The 25,403-nt window shown below is 35.9% G+C and overlaps 1 protein-coding gene across 10 annotated transcripts in view; it reads right to left on the reverse strand.

Moving 5' to 3' along the window:
- Positions 1–878: 878 nt before the first annotated feature.
- CNTN1 (contactin 1) overlaps positions 879–25,403 on the reverse strand; it is a 253,317-nt gene continuing 228,792 nt past the window's right edge. For all 10 annotated transcript variants that reach the window (XM_084521505.1, XM_084521507.1, XM_084521503.1 and 7 more), the window contains 4 exons: positions 20,781–20,967; positions 19,120–19,232; positions 17,823–17,979; positions 879–2,891 (listed from right to left, as the gene is read on the reverse strand). In XM_084521505.1, the coding sequence (XP_084377631.1) occupies positions 2,812–2,891; positions 17,823–17,979; positions 19,120–19,232; positions 20,781–20,967 (537 nt within the window). In that variant the 3' untranslated portion in view covers positions 879–2,811. The remainder of the gene's footprint in view (positions 2,892–17,822; positions 17,980–19,119; positions 19,233–20,780; positions 20,968–25,403) is intronic.

Raw genomic sequence — 25,403 nt, forward strand, 5'->3', positions numbered from 1 at the left:
CCCATTTCAGGCACTTTTCTTTGTAATATATCTACTGAAGTTGAAAACATGACCTGAAAAAGTACTCTGCTTGTTTAACTCTTCCTTCCAAAAATGCTGAAAAGCTCTCAGGAGACTCTCAGCCACTTAAGTCAGGAAAATCTTTCTGTATCACCTATAATAAAACAGCTACCCTTACTCCAGAAAGGCTCATATCTCCTGCAAAATTCACAAGAAGGCAGGGGAGAGATACACAGGATCTTATCCCATCCAGACCTTTACTGTTACAGATGACATTATTATAAAATTAGAAAGCTCCAATTCAAAAGACAGTTATTATATCTTGAGTAACATTGATACATTTATTTAATTGTAATTTACTTTTCATTCATAAAAAGGACAAAGCACAGTCCTGCTCTACTCTTTTGGAAAAAAAAAAAAAAAAAAAAAAGATAAAAAGTAACTAAAAAACAGTTCAATATTCATCAGTATCAAATGATAGTAATATCAAGTTTCCTGAAATATAAAGAAACAACAAATATGTCTATCTATATAAACTTTAATTAAGAACCTTGCATTTTAAAGCAGGTGATACATCAATTAGTTTTTCTTGACAACAATTTGAAACTGAAGATCCCAGTCAAATTTATACAATTATGTGAAACAACGAAGAACTACCTGATCAGTATGTGAGACCTACCTCATCTATGTTGCTGATTTAAAAAAAAAAAAAAAAAAGTGTATTTCCCTCTCAGGTCATTTTCATGCAAAAACTAACCACTGCTGCTTTTTACACGATGTATTAGAAAAGTAAAAGGCAATCATGCATTTGGCAAAAGATTTAGTTGTGGTTGTAGATAATATAAAAATGAGTCATACTGCAAAAGAACCAAACCAAATGAAATACAATAAAACGCATTTTTTTTTTTTTTTGTACAGAAGGCTTACAGCGTATTAGTTATTCATGTATGAAGACAGCTCATTTCTCTTTCAAATAATTATACAATTTACGAAACTCAGTAGTGCTTGACACTTTGACATTCCTCTATAGGGAAGTTGTCACTTTCACCTATTTAAAAAATTTTCATCTTGTAACAAATATTTAAAATTAAACTAAAACAATATTATTGATATTCCTTAATGAAGACTCTACACTTTTACATGTAAATATATAGTACAAAATTATACAAATTAAAGAAAGGGGTGTAAATTATTAATAGACCTACTCTTGCTTCATGTAAATATTATTATTATGGACCTCTACAGTATCAGTTCTAAAAAGATAAAATCTATTTCTAAGTAGCCAGCAAGGTTGTGCTAATAAAATATGATTCAAAGCTTATAATTCTTGAAGCATCAGACATTGCACTATTACTTGAGCCAGCTGATTCAATATCACTGTGTTTCTTCAACATTCACACTCTAATTCCCAGCACACCATGGAAAATGTAAGGAATGTGCATTTCTTTAAAAACAAACAAAACAAAACAAAACAAAAAACTACTGAAACACCCTGGATACAGTCAGAACAAAAACATTCTCCATCTCTAATAGAGCTCCCATTTCACAAAGGCCATAGTAAACATTTAAATTCAACTAACAGTTGGGATCTGACTCATGTATTAACACACAGTTGGATCATTCAGTACTCTACCAAATAGGGGAACAGTCTCAGAACTTTAAAACTCTTATTTACAACACTATGAACATTAGAATAATATCAAATTCTTGAAAAAGCATATAATTCTCCCAAATGTACGCTTCACTACAGGAAGATAACATCTGGTATCTGCAGCATAGAAATGTAAATATATTTTTTTTACTGTGCTACTCTGTTTTTGCCACTTACTGTATATCTTTTTATTTTTTCTATTTTAAATCTTTTCATTTAAAAAATAACATAAGTTTCCTACCATTTAATGGTCCATTTAGCTGATTTTAGCGCGGACTCCATCTTCAGTCTCCTAACTGTTATATTGCTACCTTAATAATAATATAATAATACTAAATCAAAACCAACGTATTATGCTGCTTCCCTGAAAGCTGACATTTCACTCCTAAAATCAGGAACAATGACCATAACAGAATTTTCAACAGAATTATTTAAAAAAAAAAGAATATGGTAAATCCAGTGTCAGTAAAGTACAGGTAAATTCCTTTAAGTTGAGCATACTACAAGTGTCTCAGGTATTCTGAACATATTAAAAAAATTCCTTGTAACTGACTTTTATTTCAGGTCCTTCAAATTGTATCCAATAGCCTCAAGAAATATAGCTGTAAAAATAAACAAAATGTTTTTGCTTTGACTGTCTCTCTAAAAACCAGTAATCCCAATAAATGATGATGGGGCCATTCAAAAATATGCAGTACACAAAACATATAGGATAGTACAGACAGACGTAGTACTCTTACATTTATCACATACAATCAACATTTCAATCTCTATTATATTTCACAATTTGTTATTCAAGTTAAAGCACCTATGTATGGTGATTTTACTTTCACTGTACAGCCTATGTTATTGGGTTTTAACACTGTAACTTGCCCCATTGGACCGAATCATGCAACTGTCACAGATCAGCATAAGTGTTTTATAAGGCATATTGGAACAAGTTAAAAATATCTCTTATCCTTTCAAAAGTTGATTTACTTAATGAAGGAGTTCCTGGATGCCTCAGTCCTCTTAAAGTTCATAGGAAATTGGTAGGGTGATTTATTTTAAAGTGTAATTTATTTGGCTTAGGATGGTGCCACAGGAATCGAGAGTCACAGTCCTCATCTTCAAGGGGAGTTCCTTGCGTTCGGTTGAGGACAAGATAAATCCAGCTACATTCAGAATCCCGAGTAGGCAAGGACACCGAGGGTAGGCAGCACCAGGCCCAGAAGCAGAGTCGGTACTCCAGCAGTGGCACCTGCACATCGAACAGATAACAGCACACTGTTATTTTACTTCAGCATTACTCTCAGTGTGGAGAAACAACCTTGGATGCAAGCAAGAATGCAGGGTATGAAGGCCAGAAAACCAGCTGGCGTATCTCAACACAGCTCCTACCTGTATGCATAATCTGAAATGGACAAAGAGACTTTCTCAGTACAGCCGAGGACTTGGTCTTTTGTTCTGCAAGAGTTGTTTATGCAGTGTGTTTATACAAGCAGCAAAGCCATTCAGAACACATCAGTGTATTTTGATTTGGATGGTCCAACAAGCCAGGAGGTTATACCAGGAGGTAAAAGGTCAAAATAAATATTTAAACACTTGAAAACAAAATTAATGGAGTCTTTGAAATGTGACAAAGCAAAGAGACACCTTTGGAAATGTTAATGTTATTATGATCAGCAATAATCTGAGAGATGTCAAAGAGCCTGGTCCATTTGTTTACCAGCTAGATTACAAAGTCCAGATGGCTGACTTCTAGCAGTGTGGCATTTACACATTGATGTCTGTTAAAGTCACAAGGGTCTTTCTTAAACAAATATTTTAAGACAAAAAATATTAATTGACAGCTTACAAGCTTTACTTGACTTGCTCTGGTAATCAGGCATAAGAATTGCTATTATGTTAAATGTCTTGTGTTGCTGTGGACCAGCTCTTCATCAAGAAGCATGTATGTGACAAAATAACCCAGCCAAATTGATAATGAATGTGAGCCTGGCTGTTAGTCCTGGAGATTGGCCAAAGGTTTTGGAGAATGGGCTATTCTGTCATCCCAGAAAGGTGGGACCTAGCTTACTACTGCTCATGTTGCTGTTGAACACACACTAAGGAGTTTGCAACTGGTGGCAACAATCCTGAGGCACCGCTGGAACCTACCTGCTGGATGGCTCCTTAGCCAATGTTCCTCTGAATGAGGACAAAAACAGACTGAAAAGCTACCACATGAAACAAGCAGCACAGATTTCAGCAGGTAGTCCTAATGTAGCTAACGACAAGCACAATACATTAAATTTCAAGCATTCTTTTATAGAAAGTCCCAAAATAGCATTCACATCCTGCACGGCCACATAAATCACATCATTTTCTCCAACTTTATGCAGGCTTCCAGAAAGACAGATCTGTAGGTTTTATGTAGCTGCCTGAGAAGTATTTGCATCTTTCAGTATAAGTAAAGAGCTTAATTCTTCATTCTCAAACTTCCTATTAGTAAAGCACTTTACTAATTATAAATTAGCAAAACAAGATAAAGTGTGAAAAAAATGCTGTTTTGAAGTGTGAATTTGGCCAAATAAATACCAGTAAATTCCCTCAAGCATTTATTTCTCGCAGTATTTCCTACCCACAATAATAAGGAGAAAGTAAGGAAACTAGATGGAAATGAAACTGACTGATAACAAAAACAATTTTCATAAAGTATGTGGGCCAAGTCCAAAAGAGAAAACTCCTGGATTCACCAGCTCAGCAGTCAGTTGTAGGTATATGAAAGTGATATTATTCATTTGTGGTTCCTACATGCATAATTGCAGGGATTTTGTTTCTGATGGGGTTTTCATGAAATGTCTCGACACAGTGTATGTTTGACTTCCTTCTACTCAGTGTTTTCTGTGATGTACAATACTTGTACTATTTGCAAGTTGCCCATGTTCATAGCACTATTTCCTGTCCTCATTTGGCTCCAAACATTTTTTTTTTCCCAGGCAATTCTTTGGAAAGACAGTTGGGATCATATCTCAAACTAGAACACTTATTCTTCTTTCCTTACAACTGACTTATTAAATACAGTTCTTCCCAACTAATTCCTGAGCATTGGTATGGTGAGAATAATTATGTTCCACCAGATATACATAGTATATGTGTACTGCTGGAAAGAGCTGGGTCTAAAGACACCTTTCAGCCAAAATCTATGTGCACCCTCCCCACCCCAGGAATGGAAGGATACTTATGAGGTGGCCAAATACCACACAAGATATGCAAGATTCATGGTGCAAGTCATTTAACAGAAAGGGGACCATAAGCCGCTAGCAAGTGGAAGGCCTAACCTGTTTACAGGAGGCCTTCAGCAGTGAATTTAAGTGCTACTAGAAAGGCAGACTGAAAGGCCTGACCCATGGCTGAAGCTCTATGCAAACTGCATCAGAGATCTACTCAGAAAACAGCCTCAGAGATGGAGCCAACTATTCCCCCTCTTTTTTTTTTTTCCTACCACAGGATGTGGGAACAAGTATTTTTACATCATCCTGGTTTCTCTATTGTCCAGCCAGGAAGAAACTCCACAGTATCTCCGCCATGAATCCAGGATTTTAGGGCTTTCCCCAGATAATTTATTTTCAACTTCAGCTGTATTCCTCTTCTTCTCCACCCTCCAAGTCCACTATCTAACTCCTCCTGACTCTGCTACTCACTCAAATGATGACATTCTGCTGCTTCTCTCTCTTTTCTGTCCCCACTACTAAACTCCACCCTCAGCTTTCTTTTGCTTCTGACCTCTAAAAACTCTGCTCCCACTCCCACTGTTTCCCCTAATACTGTAGGGTTGCTTTCTGAAGTCAGCATTTCTTCTGAAGTACTTTCTGATATCCAAGCATTTGGAAAACAAGACAAGAGACCAACAAATCATTCTCCATTGCCTCAAATCAGCTGTACACAGTACAGCTTAGTAAAAGGTAAATGAAAGAAAGTATTGAAAGATTGCTTTTGTAAGTATCCATAAATGGAGGAAGTTTATACTTAAGACATATATAAACTTATGTTCAAATGTATTCTCATACATAACAACTATTATATTTTGGCAATTGTGAAAGTATATTTATTCGTACTTTTAGTGATTTACAAGACGTGAATATTTTTTGTAGTCTCTATACACAAATATCAATTTATAATTAATAAATAATAGCCACAGAAAATATGTTCTAGATTCTGGATCTAAAAATATCCACAAAAATGTATTCTGTCTTTGTCAGAACAGGAAAATGCAGTTGGGAAGACACAACTAAAGTCCCATTTTGAACGCTTCTGATGAAAGAAAAAATGAAGAAAAGTTTTCTGAGTGAAGCTCAATGATGAGCAAGTATGAGGAAATTTCTATTTGCATGTAACTATTCTACAAAGAGAAAGGAATAATAAGTCTTCCTCTGAGATGCATTAACTGGCTCTGGAATTGAGAGCTAGCAGTTTACCTCATTGCAGCAGTTTCTTCAAGGTTTAGGCACTGGTGCACAGATGCTTACAACAGCTTTCCACAGTGAAGCAAATCCTACCCTCAGACAACTCATCAGCAGAACATTAGGACAATAAATGCACATTAAATTTATGCACATTAAATTTTTCTTCTCTCTCTTTTTTTTTTATTTTTTATTTTTTTTTTCCTTCTTGTTAGATTATGGACCCACATGTCAGGAGCCATACTTTACTTGAAATATTATTCACCACTGCATGAAGGCCCATATATTCCTGTAGCTCATGAGTGGAAATTAATGCAAGTTTTGCTTGAGTAAAAACCATAGGATTTAATTCTGTGCAATAGAGTAAAGCAGTTGTAATCTGTCAGTTTTAACAATCTTTTAAAAAATAGAGAAATGCCAGAAATGCCACACAGTGAATATGCAGATATAAACATGTGGATGTAAATTAAAACAGAATAATTATTGAACATCTCCTGAAGTCTAGCCAGGTATGAGCTGGATATATTTAGCATGTAAAGCTTCATTCTCCTTCTTCATTCTTCAAACAGTCATGTTTGTTCTGTACTCTCAACCAGTATCATGTCTCCAGCCTGCGTGCAAGTTACAGCCACCAAAATAGGGGACAAAACTGAAGGAGTATTACATGACCTAATTACCATTCCTAATAACTCACTATGTGTGGACATCAGATTAAGATTCCTCATTTCTTTCAAATAAACATGAATCACATACCTTAAATGCAATTTTTTTTTCTAGCCACCTTAAACATTTGCTGTGAAATCTTTTCTTTCTATATTCCCATGAAGGCCTTACTACTGTCTGCTATAGAGTTCCTGTAGTTGATATTTTTAAGCCTAGGACTAAACTATATACCAAGAACATAGCTTAAAATTGAATACAATTTGTTTGTGATGCATGCAGTTACCATAACTATTTTCCCGCCTTCTGTTCTCAGCAGCCTTTAGGGATAACTTTCTCATGAATGGCTGTTTACCTGAGCAAATGAAGGGAACTACCACTGGACTGGTCTGCCTTCAGCAAGACCTTTACATATCACAGGAACTCCCGGTAAAGTCCCACTAATCCACGGCTTTCCATTTGTATTTTATATTCTGCATTGCCATCTCAATTATATAAAGTCTAGGATGAAATTTTAGACATGAATGGACATCTCAAATTTTACTGACGTCTTGAACAATAGGCAACATGTTTTCAATTATATTCAAAAGGAATGAAATTAATGCCTAAATGAAACAAGCATTAAAACAATTCAGACATCTATATATTTCCCAAGACTTTGCAATGACTTGATATTAAAAATATGTTATTATTTTCTTTAAATGTTACTTATCTTAAAGATAAGGCATTTTTGGTCCTTTTCCCAACATTAGTATTCTTCTTATACTGGACTGTAAAAAAATGTACAGGACTATTTAGAAATCTTACTTTCATCAGGTCTGCAAACCAGGAAATTAGTTACTGGTCATCTGTGAAACTGTCATACATAAATAACTTCTCTTTCTCAGTGAGAAAGTGTCTGTCCTGCCAATGTACACAAACTTCAAGCTGTTCCTTGGCTAATAATAAGCTGATCCTGTTGTGGCAAAACTCTTTCTCCCCTTTTGTTGTCAGGAATGATTGTTCAAAACTTAATTTGCATTAAATTACGTCGGTTTTCTTAGTTTCCAGGAATTGAGCATCACTGGGAATGTCTGCATGACTGTTCTAGTTTAAGGAGTGTGAATTCTGTGAGTATCTCAGCTGTTCACATAGACGCAGACTGACTATCTGAATGATACAGTAGGTGCAACATGACAGAAACTACCATAAATTTATTGAGTGAGTGAGAAAAAAGAAATGTTTCTTATCATAACTGATATTTTATCGTAATTCATAATTAAGTTTGTAGCACAACAAAGTTTTATTCTTGATATTTAAGAAATGAGTGTGCCTTTGTGCCTGTTCTGCAAAATTCTTTCTTTTTGAAAGAACTCCTGTCAATTTTCCTGTAAATAATATTCTCCTTTTGGAGAAGATGCCCAAGATGCATTGTCCATCAGAATGATCTGTTTCTATATTTCCCCTTTTTACTTTAAGAAAGGTAAATTAAAATCCTTCTCATATTCTGTTTCTCCTTGCTTGCAACTAAGCATGTCCATTTCTCTGAGAAATAACTCATCCAACTAGAAAAAATAGGGGATTTTTGCCTGCTCAGATCTTCTGAAAACTGTCATTAATTTACCTACTAGGCTTCATCAATATCTGTTTTTTGAGTGTTTTCATATTTATCCAGGCAGAACAGTAAACTGGGAAGGGAGAAAATACATTTTTTTAGGTTAAATTGCATAAAATAAGTGTGTGGGTTTGTTGATCTGTGAACTGCCTTCTGAAAAGAAATTCCACTTGTCCCAGACAGAAACTGTGTCTTCATGAAAGGCAACCGCAACAGAAATAGGAAATATCAGCAGGCATGGTTAAAATTCTTCTATCCCTAATCATGGAAATGGAAAGTAACTGAACTAATTAGAATAAGTTTATCTAGCATCAGTGGCAGCATTGCTAAGTCATAAGTCCAACTTTCCCTTGTCTAGGAATACCTTTGTTTAGGTATGAGGAAATTTTCCTCTTGTCTATGCCATGAACATTTCAAGAAAGGCTCTACAGAGTAATTCACAGCCCTGTGAATCACAGTTTTGCAGCAGAGTAGATGTGTATGCTGGCAATAATGCTGTCTGTGCATTTGCCTGTGCTTTGTGCTGTGCTAATGTTTTCTGTGTAGCTCTAGAACAGTTTTAAAACTACTACAAGAACAAGAGACAGAGCATTACAAACATGTTTAAAGGACTACTGGTGGTCTGGGTGGTTTGTCCACCCACTGTGTTAGTCTTTTTTCTTCTACTTGAGAACCCATATCCCAGAGCCAAGTGAACTTTTTTGTTTTGCTCTGGCAATGGCATCTGACTTGCTGCCAGTGCCCACTGGCAGCTGCACGGGCTTCTTTTCTATTGACTCTGGCCCTGCTGGAGACCTGGTCTGCCAACATGAAAAGATGCATTAGACTCTGAGCAAAATGAGATAATATTCAGTTGGCAGACTATTAGTAAATTTCAATAAATGTGAATTATTTATCAGTCCTCTTCCCTTTCACATCTGTAATGCTCATTACAGACTATTTTGCATGGATAGTTAAGTAGAAGACCAGAGGTAGCATTATTAAAAAAAGTATTTTTAAAGTGGTACACTCAGCAAATAATAACAAGAAAAATCCATGGAGGCCCATTTGTGACCCAGGCAAAAGTTGTATTTGTAGTTTATGCACATTTTGTGAGTTTCACGACAGTTTCTGTGACATAAAGGCTTGTCATACCTCTCAGCATCTGCTCTGTCTCTTCACTGCGAGCAATCACTCCTGACAAATTGGCTCACAAGAAGCACCAGCATTACTGCCAGTCCAAGTAAGGCTGAATCATGTGTTCGGCTAAGAAGAAGTGTTTGCTGCTGGAAACTGCTGAAGCAGCAAGAGGAGCCTGGAACAAGTTTTCATAGCTTGTCCATATAGAAAAGCTCATTTGTAATTACACCAATTGTCTGGTGTGGCAAAACACTTGGCCGTGAATGTTCCACATGGATACATTCTGCACTGCCTCAGAAATTATGGTTGATAACCACTAAGGAAATTGATCTTCCTCTGAGTGACTTGTGACAGGTTTTTAATCAGAAAGGGATAACATTTCAGGAAAGAAAAAAAAAAAAAAAAAAAAAAAGGAGGAACCTGCTCCTCCTTATTCAAGAAAACAAGGACTTGTGAATGCTTTTACAAGTAAATGTGTTCCAAGTATATACCAGATAAGTCACTCCTTTTCACTTGCAAATAGCTCACATTTTTACAACCACATAGTAAAATGGGTGAACAGCAGGAACTTCAGATGCAAAATGGTGGTGAATTGATGGGAAAATACTCCAGTTTTTGAATTTTCTGTGTTCTTGGAAACAGATATAATGTATAAATTCTGAGCTACTTTTAAAACCTGTCTTAGAAGTCTTCACCTTTCAGCCTGGAAGCCATGCTTACATATCACAAGAGGAAGAGTGGTGCTCTCAGCCTCTACAAAAGCAGCCAGGCCCAGTCTCAGTGGGCTGGATGACAGCGCTTGCCTCATGGCAGGGAGAGGCCTCCCTGCACATCCCTCCTCGTACTGCAACAAGACTCGCACATGGCGCAGGTATGACGCTCATGAATTTGGCCATATGCTATCCAGTCATCGAACAGGCTTTAGAGCATGGTGAAAGTGAAATATATGGTATTAACATCTAAGTCCTAATATATGGCATTAACATCTAAGTCCTTCAAGTATTCTGAAAAAGACATGGAGCATTTCAATATGTAATAAGATGTACTACTTAATACAGCTATGAAAGAGAGGCAAAAATACACAAAAATATTTCCCATATGGTCACCAGTACTTAAAAGATAAGTTTGACTTAGCAAATATATGGCTTTTATCTATGCTTTATACCCATAGCAACAAATCTATCTACATGAATTCAATGCTGCCAAATAATCACAGAACAAACTGTGCTTCTAATGAAATATAATGAAATGTACCATCAAAGTTCAGAAGTTATACAGTTCATAGGAGCACAAAATGGCTGGTTGGAAGGTGCTCCTGGGGCCATCTAGTCTGACTTCCCACTTCAGGCCTGTCACCAACATTGGATGTCCCCAGTCACAGCTTTGCCTAGCTGAGACACAAAAATCTCCAAAGATGAAAAAAGCACATGCTCTTTGGTGACCTGTCTCAGTGCTGAAATTTCACTTCTTGGTGAATTTTTTCTTGAAGTCTAGTCTAAACTTCCCAAATTATAATTTCAGGCCACTGCCCTATGTGATATCATCTGACATTATCTAGACCTTGGATCTATAATCTTTGTTCTTTATACCATTATGCACTGTTAGATTGCCTCTTGCCACCAAACTACATAACCTTAGTGTTTATTAAAGGAACTGGACTCAGTAATACTTCCTTAATAATAAACTAAAGAGATGTGTGCCTTCCTTATTACCAAAAAGGTTTTCTGAAGTCAGTTGGACTTTGCCAGTGAAGTAACTAGAAAAAAAGATCACTAATGGCATCTGTCAGAAAATCACTGGTTTCTGTCACACAAGAGAGGTTTTAACAAAAAATGTGTTAGAGATGATGTCTAGCCTAGGACTTCTGGATCATTCTCCTCACTGAGAAAAAAAAAAGTAGTCTGTCTAGGTTAGGTGCACAAAACTGAGAAGTTTGTGTTTTGTGAAGTTTGTGAACACTGTTAACCACTGAACTTAAAAAATACCACAAGGACTTGAATAACGCAGTTCCACTGCTTACTACTAAAAATTAAAACATGTAAGAATTGGTTATGGCTAGAAGGCATTCCCTTCTTCATCCCTTCATACCTGTGATCACCTCTGCTATCCTGTCTAGATTATTAAGGGGAAAAAATAATGAGATGACTTCTCCAAAGATTACTTTAAACCACTCCAAACACCAGTTGGCTACCTTTGATTTCTCAAAGCAATTAAAAATACTGTATAAATATAGTTCAATAGTTGCCCTACGAAGAAGTAGAAGTAGAATATGCATTTGTATAAAATTAAATCATTATGCATCAAAGGAATTACTATATTAAAGCAAAATACTAATCTTGGCATTCACTCTATGGGCTATGTGATTTTTTCTGTGATTTCTGCCTTTTGCTATATTGCTACATTTAAGGAAAAAGAGTTAAAATACATATGGAACTTTCACATTTCCTCCATCTTCTTCTAATGGCAAATCAAATGTAAAATAACAAGCAATTTGTTTCATAAAAGAGATGGAGTATAGTGTTCCTGTGTAGTTCTAATGAGAAAGCTTAAAATACCCATATGATATATCTCAATAAGGAAATAAAATAATGAAGAAGAAAAACTCTGCCAAAATGAATTTGAATGCTACATCTTTAATTCATTGATGAATTGATGGCCCTAGTGAAACAGTAGCAGCCAAAATCTTGCCATTTTTTTTCAGAAAAGTTGTTCCTAACTGCACAGTGAAGCTCAATTTACTTTTCTTCTTTTCATTTTAGAAGTCAGACATTGATTGGTGAGTAACATCCAAAGTGTGGAAAACAGCAAAAAGAGTATGAAAGGATTTCTAAAGAAGAACTAATCCTTTGTCTGTCAACTAAATATTATTCAGGCATTTCATAGTACACTTTACTGAAGCTGGGATTATAGGGTCAGCCTCAGTGAGTCAGAAGAAAGGCCTGTCCCATTCAGGACTCCAACAGTGGTCTGCAACAAATGCAGCAGAAAGAAAAATGAATTCATTGCACGCGGAATACAACTTTCATCTCATATTCATTGCTACTTCTGTCAGTCAGTAGCTCCTCAGTCAAAGGTTGGATATAGGACATTGTTTTAAATAAAGCAGTGATGGAGCAAGTATCTATCAAGTCTGTCCTGGGCAACATCCTGGCACAGGATGTTGCACAATTTAATTTTGTGCCATGTAAAAGAGTATTACTTGGATAGTTTTCAACCTGCTGCTTGCTTTCACTGAGTACCTTTGTTCTCACACTGTGAAGAAAAGTGAATAATATTTTCCTACTTACTTTCCTTACTATTCATGACTACCTTACCATCCTTAGCCTGCCTGAAGATTCCTTGCCTCTCTTGCACTCCTTATCCTGTGAGGTACCCTCACTTGACTTTCTCTGTAGTTTTTTAGTATCTTTCTCAAACATCTTTTGGAATCTTTAGAAGCTTTACTTTTTGAGATCCAACAACAGTTTAAAAATATATGTTTTCTGTGACAGTTACATCTTTCTATAGCATTCTTGCTAGAAAAATCTCTGACCTGTAATGAGTTAAAACATAACTAAGTGTCTCAAGTTGAGGTAAATTTCTTTTTTTGCTAATGTTGAAAGGCATTACAGAGTTCCCAAGCACACATGACCAAGAAATAGCCATCAGTTGGGAATTTGCAGGCAGTTCCCAAGCTCACAGTTGGGCATGTAGCAACTCAGACTGAAGATGAAAGAAATGCATGGGAGGAAGTTGCAAGGTCCTTTAAAAGACAGTAGCCACTTTTTCTGTTTTCTGGTATATAACACTACTGTCTTTTTAGCATGATTCTGATAATGAATAACCTATACTGCTTTTGTTTCGTGTGTTCTCTAGAAACTCTGTTGAGTTTTAAATCTCTGTACACACATCTAATTTCTAGTTATAAAGCCTTTCAACTACCACTGCACAGCTTAGTTCTGAGCATTACAACTGAAAATGAAATTTTGTTATGCTCACACTTCCCAAGCATCCAGACATTCTCATGTAAATAAACATAAATGAAAAAAATAACAGCATTGGGATTATCACAGGATCATGCATACTAAAAATATAACCAGATAAGAAAACATTTTCACAGTCTGCCTACTGTTGAGTTTAAATACAAGAAAAAGCAAATAAATTAAGGAAAATATGGCTTGTTCTGATATTTGTTCTAGCACTCAGTATATTGTAACACATGAAGTTACCAATTCTTAATTCTTAGAGTAAGGTTTGAAACTGGGCCCCACTAATAAATTAGAACTGTAATGAAATGAAATGTCATGATGAAGGAAAATCAAGAGAAAGAAAAGAAAACCAAGCAAGTTGCTTTAGGCAGATTTATGTACCATGTTAGAGGTTGTTCTGAGTATTTTCTACTTAATTTTCAGTCATGAGAAAACTGTCAAGTGCACTGTGAAAATTATAATTCTCATGGAGAGTTCTTTTGGATGTATATTCTTAGCTTAGTAGAACCTTATGCATAACAGTTCCAAGATGGTAACACAGCACTGTCATGCAATCTGCTGCTTGTTAGAGGCCTCTTTTCATAAGCATTTCTCATGATTTTTACCTGTTTTCTCCTCTTAGTTTTCTTATTACTGCAACCATCTTTGCAACAGAGGGACATTTTCAAATTATGATCAACAGATTTTGACTGTTCTGCATGAAAAATGAATGATTACCTTATTTACTTGATAACAATATGTGCAATAAATAATATCCCCTATAAAGCATAATAATAATAAAAAGAAATGAAAAGATACAATAATTTAAATGTTTGTGTGAGTTACTGTGGGTAAAAATTTTGCATTTTGTTTTGAAAAAGCTGCATACTTCAAAGTAAATATTTTTCCAGGATCATAAAATATGCCTCTGGCAAATACTATTCATATATACATATACATATATATATTTATATGTAAGTAGTATAAAGAGAGAGGCTGTAATTTTGTTTTCTTGCTGCAAGCATATACAATATATAAATAATATTTTGTCCATGTTGCTATTTAAAATGAAACATTAGCCTGATTTCAGATTTGAAGGTGAAAGTTCATGGTGTCTTCATTTTTCTTCACAGTATTTTCGTATATAAGAAGTTACCCTCCTCCCTCATGGATGAAATTTTAAAATTTGAGAGCTTGCTTCTATTTTTCCTTTCCCCGGCATAAATTAACTGCTAGTTAATTACTGAGGCCAGTGCAGTTACACAAGTGAAGTGAGAAAAGAACAAAGTACCCTATGGTTTTAGTTCTGACTGACTGCAAGATTGCTTTGATTGCATTAATACTAGCATTATGAGAAAGCACTGCAATCCAAAAAGCATAAAAGGGACAAAAAAAAATCTCAGCCATTCATTTGTTTCAGAGAAAACAGATGAGCCTATTATTAGCCATTAGAACTGACTCCTTTGGTTAAACAAGTAGTTCCAATCTTCAGCTGGTTGTGGTATCTCAAAAATGAATCTAAAATTGTGTAACTCATGAATTTATTATAATGGTCTTGAAAAGTATCTCCATACCCCTAACTGTACAACTGGCACTGGTCAATAAAATATGACTACTACTAGTAAAATACTACTAGTTCACAGTGATTACAGTGATATGACAAAATGCAGCTCAGCATAAATGCAGTGAGTAATTTCATGATAAGCACTTCCTTTTCAAGATGCTCAATAAAAATAAATGCTTGTAAGAATGGCTGTGGTTGATGAACTTCCTTCATATCACACTCAACATAAACTGTGTATCCCGTAGGAATGTGGGTGACTGGCTATATGAGAGCGAAGTTGTCAGGATGTTTTACCTCCCTCTTCAGCCTGTGCCTAGGTTTTCTATGAGAAAGAGGAGGAAAACATAAAAAAAAAAAAAAAAAAAAAAAAAAAAAAAAAAAAAAGTTTCTGCCTTGGACAAGGAGCTAGAAATAACACACTTCTAAATTCTTTTATATTTGATTTTCAAATTTAACTTACATTTGTTAAAAAGTTCTGTAGTTTTAATAACTAAATTTAGGCCTTAGGGCCAGTTAGGGTTCTTGAAATAGATGTTATTGTACTTAAACCAGTGAAAGATGTAACTCAGCAGGTGCTTAGAATTGCACATCTACAGCAAATTGACAATGCTTTAGCCTAGCATAGCAATAGCAGCCACAAAAACCAAGAACATGGCATTGGTTTGCATAAAAAGTGCAATTCGCATGCCTGAAATACAGGCAAAAAATGCCTTATAACCTTCTGCCTTGCCTCCAGTTGCTGATCCATAAGATGCAGATCTTCTACTTTTTCTGTAGACCTTCTCTAGACCTAGGTCTCCTGTAGATCCTGTAATGCCTGCCAGCATTATGTGGTTGTCCTTGGTAATTTAGGGCACGTCAAATGCTAAAAGCTTTGTTTAAGTTTCTGAATGTTTAAACATCTGAATGACACCATAGATGACAACTGATTTAATGGAAACATAGATAACTAACTCACATGTACGAGGTGGATTACTTTGGATTTGATACAAAATGAATAGCAGCAAAACTCCAATTTGGAAGACACACAAACATTCTAGACATTCCTCTCTCTTCAGTGCATGCTTCCGGTTTGCTTAGGATTTGGTCAGTCCTGGTCAGCATCCAGGCTATTTTGAATAGTTTCATAATTCTCCCCAGTCACTTATATATGAAATTAATTTGGCTTGTAAATTTTGGAATCGGATGCCTGAAGGCAGTAGTCCTTTCTGAATTAGATAAGATGCCTTATCCTTTGCTTTCCCTAAATATTTAAGTTCCATTCTGTCCTGCTGACCAACACAACACACATTTCTAGGAAACCAGGTCTTCTCCTCCGCAAGTTTCCAAGAAAAATCATGATTACTTAAAATCTTCTCACCATTTTGTAACATAGTTCTCAATAATTATCCTTTTTGGGTAATTATTCTAAACCATCTCATGCTACTAGAAAATTGCCTGCTAATAAAAATTAGCAGACAGAATTTCCCACGTGTAGGTATTAAAGCTGCACTTCTCTCTGCTCTTTAGAAAAAGCATGGTTTGATTACAGAAATAGCATGAAATTTTCACCCAGTTCTCTATAAAATGCATATACTAAAGAGACTGCCCTGTCTTTTGTCTTCTTTTCAGTCGTCTTTCCTAAATTGACTCCAGGGAATACTGCCCTCTCAGGTACTGTCCTTCCCTATCTATCTGGCGTATAGGAGAAGTTGCATCTCAAAACTTGTCTGCAGTGTGGAACACAGAGTAATGCAAAACTTGTGTTTGTAGAGCACTAACTCTTCTAGAGGTGCTAACAAAGGAGAGGTGCTATCTCTGTATCTCTGGGTTTGGGGCAGGCCTTACTGTCAATACTTAATAGTTTGGGCTCAGCATGTGCTGGCGTTACAGTTCTGCTTCCAGTTTGCAACCTACGAGGTCTTTGCACCACACTAACAGTAGATAATAATATATGTGTGATACAAAGATGACCTAATAATACATGTCCAAAAGATAACAGCTGCTTCAACTTTTTTATAACTCTTAAAATGTGAAGTGATTCCCAAGGAGTATGATAATATAATGCAATTTATTATGGCTTTTGTAAAGTAGTTGACATTTTCATGAAGAAATGATACAATTAGTAGAGCATATGCTAAATGGATTAAGAATTCACTCACCAGCAAATTTCAAAACCCAATTATTGACCTGTAACCTGTGCTCAGGCACTACTTAAATTGCAAAAGTAACAGGAAAGAGATGTGCAGACCATGTCTGACCTTGTATTTAGTCAATACTGAGTGCAAGTTGAATCAGCCTCATCCACCATCTTTACTAATCATCCGAACCACTCCAAAGTTAAGCACTTTGCATTTCTCATTGCTTATTCAACTGTATGTGTTACAGCTTCCCTTCTTCCCTGAGAAGTGGAATTCCCCTAGCAAGTGGTCTGTGGACAACTGTGGACCTCTTACTTTTCTGTTACTTTCTCTCCTCTTCAAGGCAGTTGACAAAGGAATGAGATGCAGAGGTTAACAGACACTAGGAGCTATAGGATTATTGCAAGCAGATTTCTCAAGTCTGAGGCCTGCACTGGGTAGTTGTGCTTGCAGTACGTTACTAAAACTGGCAGCCTAACTGGTGGCACCAGTAGAAACAGTGATATTTGGAAGACTGGCAGTGCATCCAGGATTGAGCTGGGCTTCTGCTGAAGCATCTTGTGTGTATTATCAGTTGTCAGCAAGATTTTAAGATAAACCATAATTATCAGGGCAGTCAGTCATCATTGTTGATGAGTTGGTGTGCTTATCTCTGGATAATGTACAAGAGGAAAGTATTTATTCCGAGATTTCCAAGGAGCATGGGAAGAAAAAAGGAAATTCTTTCATCCCTTTCAGCTCACCTGAAATTTTAATCTGAGCTACTTCTCCATCTCCTCCTTCACTGTGTGCTCGGACCTCAACAACATATTCACCATCACTGGGGACTGGGACCTCTATTGTGTGTTTTCCAGTTGAAAACAACTTGCCTTCATGTTGTCCATCTGGCCTATATAACACCTAGGAAAGTCAGAGTAATTATAGTTACTGAAATGCTACATTTCCACAAAAACACAGTTATATATGCACAGTGAGTGAATTAAAAAGTTTCAGGTTTTTATTTATGAATGAAACCTATATATTTCAAGACACGGTGGCAAATACTACCTTTTCCATTTTTACATAAGGTGAATCTAGACAGGATGTTTTCTCATTGCTTTCTCTATTATAAAATTACATCACCTATTGAAAAATAGTTTCAGCCTCTCCATTCAGAATGCGTACTTGAATAATGGAATATAATAATAAAGGGGGGGCCAAGAACATCAAATAAAAATCTCACCTCTCAGTTGGGTTTTCTGACATAAAATTTATTATCATTTTTATAAATGAAACAATTCTGTTATCTATTCTCAGTGCTGTTAAACTGAATGTGACAGTATGTCTTGTGGGACCTTTAGAAAAGATCATTCTTTCTTGAATCATCTCTGGGAAACACTTTTGGCAATTCCCAGGAAGTAATTCAACCCTTCAAGGAAAATTTGTACATGTAGAATATTATACTAATTTTCTTACTTCTAAGCAAAGAGCAATCTTAAACAGGAATTAATTTTTGAAACTTTCTGTACACTCTATAGTTAGTATACACACTTGCTCTAGTTACGCAGTAATTGAATCTTATAAGGTTAAGTGTCCTTTCATTTCTCCTTTCCTTGACATTAATGAGCTCATGTTCCAGGAACTGTAGTTCCCATAGAAATGGGAAAGGAAAGCTGGGCCAATGCAGCTGTTATAAGGAGAAACTATTAAAGTGTAGTTTTTTTAATCATTCTGTTTAGCCAATAGACTAAATATAATCTGCAAAAATATAATATAATCAAGTATAATATGGGAAATCAGGTTCTTGCTGTCACAAAATAGCTAAACTTTTCCATAACATGGCTCACTACCCAAATATATGTCAGTGCCACATTGTTTTTCTTATCACATTGGCTAGGCCCACTGGCTTTAAGACTACTATTTGTGATCTTTGAGCACAGTGCTGTCATCTTTAGCATGCAAATATGTTTAAGTCCAATTAGGTATCAAAATGCATCACTGTTTACAAAATACAGTTCACATAGGATACACAAAGATAGAAATTATTTTCATAGATCATACTTTGTATCCTTCAACCGCAGATTCATTTGACTTTGCCTTCACATGATCCCAGGTGATGATGTACCTTGAACCAGATCTTACAGAACTGATAATTCTTGGACGTTGGCTTGGAGCTGAAAAGCAACATATTTATAATGTGCACATAAATGAGATTTCATAAACCTTCAATTATATTTGTATTAATATATAAAAACGTAAAAATTAAAATTATGATCAATCTTAATACAGCTAAAGGATAGTCTCCTTCCTGGAACAAACTGCTGCAGCTCCATGCAGGCAATTTTTGTATGGCTTGTGCAGTGGCTGCTTTGTGGGTTTGCTTTTCTGTGGTGTCAGAATGAAGTGGCCAGCATGACCTTTTACTATGTTGCTGACCATGTGTGCCTGCTGGCATGCAACTACGTTCAGAACCTCCCTGAAATGTAGCTTAAGTCATATTTATTCATTGACATCTAATGTTTAATTAACCATTTAAAGGCAGTTCTAAAACATTTAACTCAGTAGTAATCAAAGTACCTCACTGCAGAAACCATTAATCATATTTTACACAATAAGTTTATAAAATGCAGTCTTCTTATTCAACACAAGTGAACCCCAAAGGTCCAAGTTGCTTAGTATACTATTTACTGACAGAAATCCTCAAATTAGTTATACATATTTTTAGCCTCTATATGTGTTTTAAATACACAAGATGGATTTATTGAGCATGGCTCAGAATATGTTAGTGCTAGGTATTATTAATAAATCAGGAGCTATAATCAGAAACCTGGCATGTACATTCAAGACTGTGATTCAGATCACCCAGTTTTCAAAAGTGCCTATTACTGGCTATTGATACCATTAATGAAACAGGCAATTAGTCATAATTTAATAATCAGAATACAATACTTCCCCCTGCTGATTAAACAGAAAGCCAGAGTGTAGCTGCCCAAGTTTGGTTTGAATGTTCACCCCTTAGAACCACAGAATGGTTTGGGTCGGAAGGGGCCTTAAAGATCATCTACTCCAACCCCCTGCCATGGGCAGGGACATCTTTCACAAGACCAGGCTGCTCAAAATCCTGTCCAACCTGACTTTGAACATGGGACACCCAAAACTTCTCTGAGCAACCTGCTCCATTGTTTCACCACTCCCATGGTGAAAAATTTCTTCCTTACATCCAACCTAAATCCACCCTCTTTCAACTTAGAACCAGTACCCCTTGTCCTGCCACCCCAGCTCACACTAAGGGGAGACTTGGAATATCATGCCCAGCTTTGAGCCCCCCAGTACAAGAAAGACTGATAATCTGCAGAGTTCTGCAGTCCCTGTCTCTATATATTTTCAAGACCCAGCCCTCTGCACCCTGGTCTAAGCTTGTGGCTGACCGTGCTCTGAGCAGGAGGTTGGACCTTCTGAGTCACTTCCACCCTGAATTATCCTTTGAGTTTAAAGCCTGTGTCTCCTTACTTCCTTTTGTAAGATAGCCACATTGTACATGGAAACAAAAGTGAGGAAGGAGAGCCTTGGTAGAAATTTTCACACCAAGAACCAATACCACATCAAGGAAGAACACAAGGAGTATGAGTGAGAAACCAAGTTTGAGGACATGAGAGACATGATACAACATGCAACAATTAAGTACACAACATTATAAATAACCTATTTCTCCATTTACTTACGTGCTTTCCTAGTAATAATATCAATGGTTCTACTGGGAGGTCCGTAGCCTGCACTATTGAAGGCAGAAACATCTACATGGTAGCGTGTATTCGGCTTCAGGTTTTCCAGTTTGGTTGAATATTCTTGATTGCTTACTTGTACCCGCTGTGCAGCTGCTTCTTTATCATGAGCAGCCCAGTAACGAATCTGTAAGCAATCAAATTGAATGATTAAACTTAGCATATTTTGTTATAAGGAAAATTTATCAAAAATGATGTGTGCTGGATATTTCTACACAACATACTCTGGGTAGTAAGTGAGCTAAAAGACATTTAACAGCAACAGCATGGAACTTCTTCTCCAGGCTATGATTTTAACCAAGCTGTATACAGACATAAAGAAACAGCAACTAAGTCAGACTGTATTTTGAAGCTTTTCCTCACAGTGGCTTAACTTATTTTCAGGAAAGTCATTACAAGTCTGGGAAATGGCTAATACCTTCTGAGAATGTGTCTATTTTCTTGCTAAGTTGTTTTTTGAGCATTTGACTTTGAACTTTAACATTGTTTTTCTACACGGATGAGTAGACTACACTCTGCTATTGATTTCATGATATTTTGTGTAAAATTTCTAATAAATCTATTCCTTTTGTACTTATATCTAGAAAAATGAAAATAAGTCAATCATGTTATGTGTGTGTGTATCCGAGAAGCATAACTAAGACAGATTCTAATGAATAAACACATTTTCTTCTGTTTCTTCCAATGATTAAGATTTACAAAGAAGCCTTGCTTCAAAAATAATTGAACCTGAACTGATACCTATTTCTTACCTTTTCCTCTGTGAGCTATGTGCACAGCAGCTCTTCTGCCAAATTGGCTCATAGACTTCAAAGTTTTATCATATACTACATCAAAAGTTATTTTCTTTTTATTAAAAAATATTTTTACAGAACTGTAAGGGTACCTTAAAAAATATGCTTTTATCAATATATGAGAGCACTTTGGCTTGGCCACAAAGATTAAAATGAGAGATTAAAATAAATAAATAAATAAAACAAAACAAAACAAAATAACCTAGAAAGTAGATGTGGTATTATCCCTGAAATTAAGTATTTTCTCTTAAAAAAGCTGTATGTTGCCTCAGGTATATTGCATGAAAATAACCTTGACAGATATAAACACAAAGATTGAACCAAAGAACAGGCCATATTGAATCTTTTTGGACTCATTTTTGACCACAGTTTCACAAGTTGTTATTTGAGGTTAGCTTTTTAAATCTATATTGAAATAGACAAAAAAAGGAACCTTGGTTTTCATAAGCAATATTGATCCAACACCTAAAACGCACATCTTTGCAAGATACTGATATAAATATCTAGGCTTAGATTTCAGACACAATTACAAAACAGAAATTTAAAACAAAAAAATTACTAAAGAAGTGATGCCATTCCACATAGACTGCCACATATATGGGGTTCTATTCTGCATAGCCTTATGAGATGCAAATGAGAGTAAAACACTGTACCTTCTGGGCTTTGCCTTTTTTATAACTGTAGGCATAAGAATAAATTATTAAACTAACCTTAGAGACTAAACAGGTGCCCATTATATTTTGGTTTTGAGTATTTTGTTCTCAGAATTCCTGCTCTGCTCTGCCTGTCTTCATAATGATTTTAAAGTATGCTATATGAGAACCTTTAAAAATTTTCTTATGAAGAGGGTAATACTGTTGGTAATTTCAGGCTCTAGGAAAAATTTTGCTTTGTAAGATTTGATTAGTGACATCAGGTATCCTGACATTTTGTCTTTTGAATAGCAACTGCTTTAATCTTCTATTTTGCTGATGTTAGTTTTCTCCTTGGAAACTTCAGTTGAGGTATATGTTAGAAGAGCAGATAGGTTGTCAAGGCGTTAGTACTGCAGTTCTCTTTAAAAAGTAGGGGTACAATTTTATTTGACAAGTCTTTATTTTTGCTTATTTAAATTTAAATGTTTAATAAAACTATTTCTTTGTTTTACCTCAGAGTGTGTATTGTAGCTGAATGAGGAGAAGTGCAGTAGAGGATTTCTCTTCCCCTACTGTAAAACTGCTGTGCTGGATACTGTAACAGCCACTATCACTAAACAGAGGTTACTCTCATTCAAATACTAGAATCTCTTGTCAGTGTTTGTTGCCTTAGTCTTGCCCAACACCGTTAGAAATTATTCATACTGTGATAACTAAAATTGGCTCCCATTTTTAAATATGGCATGCAGATCTGCCTTTGAGCAGATACGAGCAGGTAATTTTTAGCTCTGCAAATATATGTCCTGCACAGTGTTTTGGAAATGTAATCCATTAGCATCGAAAATTTCAGTTTATTGTAACTTAGGCACTCTCATTCATGAAATTCCTACTTAACAAGGTGGCTTTCTTACTGAGGAAACAGATTTTGCCCTGAAGTGAGCGAGGAACGTGTCTCCACTCCATTCTGGAAGTTTCTCTGGAAGGCTGGTAACCTCTGTTTTTGATGAATGGTTTGAAACTAGCATGGGACCATAAACCATCACAGTCATTTTAGCTGAAAGCCTGACTATGATCTTCAACTCAGAATTGTTTTTATATGATTGTAATTAACAAACTGTTGTAGATAAATTGCTGTTGTTGAAAGCAACAGCTGTGTGCCATTAGCTATTAACTTTAAGTGACTCAAACACTAGAGGGTCTGTACAGCAAGAACTAGAGGACATTAGGTCTATCTCTGCCTCAAAGTTCAAACAAGCAAAGGAATATCTGTAAAGTTCTAGGTAGCCAAAAATTCATTAGTTACAATAAGAGCAATGGCAGCTTTGCTGTAGATATTAACTGGTCATTGAAGTCTAATTCATTCATTTTCAGTATGTTCTATCCCATTTAATTATTTGCTTTACCTAAAGATGGCAACGCTATATACACCCCGCTATATACACCCTATATGAGAAACTTTTGTTAAACATAGAGCTTATGCTGGAGGCCTTTGAATATGTCAGACTTACAAAACTTCCTATAATCCTTCTGTTCATTTACACTACAGTAATGCCAATGACATAATAAGTAATGTACAGAATCAAACAAGACAAGTGAGAACAATGAATGAAAATGTAAATTACACCGAGAGCATATTACATTTCAGGCAGAAGTAATATAAATTAAATATAAATCCCAAATACTATTGTTCTTGGCTGTGATATCGTGGACTTAACTACTCCTAGAGTGTGAATCAGATCTGTTTGGATTATTGTAACTAATCTTGGAAAATCAAAGAATTGAAATAAGATGATTCTCTTGATAGCTAAGAAAAATACTGCCTTCTTTACGATATTCTGAGGTTGCTTTTCTTCACATATACTTTGGAAGTTTCTTAAAGTACTTAGAAATCTCCCTTTCACTCTCTTGCCTCTTTGGAAGTGGTATCTAGAATGACATGCCCCATTGCTAAAAGAATCCACATTTTCCCACTTTGCTCGCTCTCTTTATTTATTTATTTATGTATTTATTTCAGAGCTTGGATAAGAATCACAAACAGTCTGCTTTTTTCTGGTGCTCTGCATTTACCTTGTTAGGGTAGCCCATGAATCCTCAGGGGACATGTGAGAGTATTTCACCCCAGCTCTACAGTTTGTTGAGGAGGTTAGGCCAAAACCAACAAAGGTGTCACACAGTGATCTGTGGAAACGGAATGCCTCAGACATCGTGAGTTTGAGTTGCTGCCTGTGTTGAAATCAGGGGAAAAACCACTATCCTACATTACCCTCTTCTTTATTCAAATTTTAATATACTGAAATACATCAGAAAGTGTTTCTGTAAGTGTCATGGAACAACATCTTTCATATTCATGGAAGTTTTACATAAGAGGGACATAAAAGAGACACTCATAATAAGAGAGAATGCTAATGACATATTTAAGTAAGAGGAACAATGGCGGTGAATAGCCATAAATGTGTTTAGTAAAATAAACATCTGTTGCATAGAAATAGCAGGAAATATACAGTGTCTTTGGTATTGCATGCACTGAAGAGCCATGGCTTTTAGCGGGATATTGCAAGAACTCATAAATCTGAAATTCTCTGTATGGATGGAGATAGTTTTCGTATTTTATCCCTTCTTTAAGTGTGAGCTGAGGATACTCCCCTGTAATGGCAAAATGCATCAGCTCACACTCATCACCACGAGGGCAGTCATTCTAACTGTATGCATTAGTGTCAAAAAAATCTGACTCCTCCTAGTGTGAAAAGCATCATGTCACAGGTGAAATACCTCCAGACATTTTGCTCAGAATACTCCCACCTCTTAAACTCTACCATTTAAGAGGTCAGTTATGCCATTTTCAGGTAATAATAAAGTCCAAAGTGAAACTGAGAAAGCATTCTGGTGAATGAGGGACTTTGCTAACAAGTGTTAGAGCTGAGCAATAATTAGAAAATAAGTATTGAAAAAATTCCTTATGTCTATATGGATAGAGTCTTCCAGACATATTCATTTGAATTTTGTAATGCAGTTTGACCTAATCTGTGCTCTTTTCTCCACAACTCTAATTGTAACTTCACAAAGGTAACCTACAGCCTTGACCTTCCAGAAGAGCCTTCTCTATTTCTGCCCTGTACAATGGCAGCCCTGTTCCT

This window comes from Aythya ferina, assembly GCF_964211825.1.
Source record: "Aythya ferina genome assembly, chromosome: 1".
Lineage (NCBI taxonomy): Eukaryota > Metazoa > Chordata > Aves > Anseriformes > Anatidae > Aythya > Aythya ferina.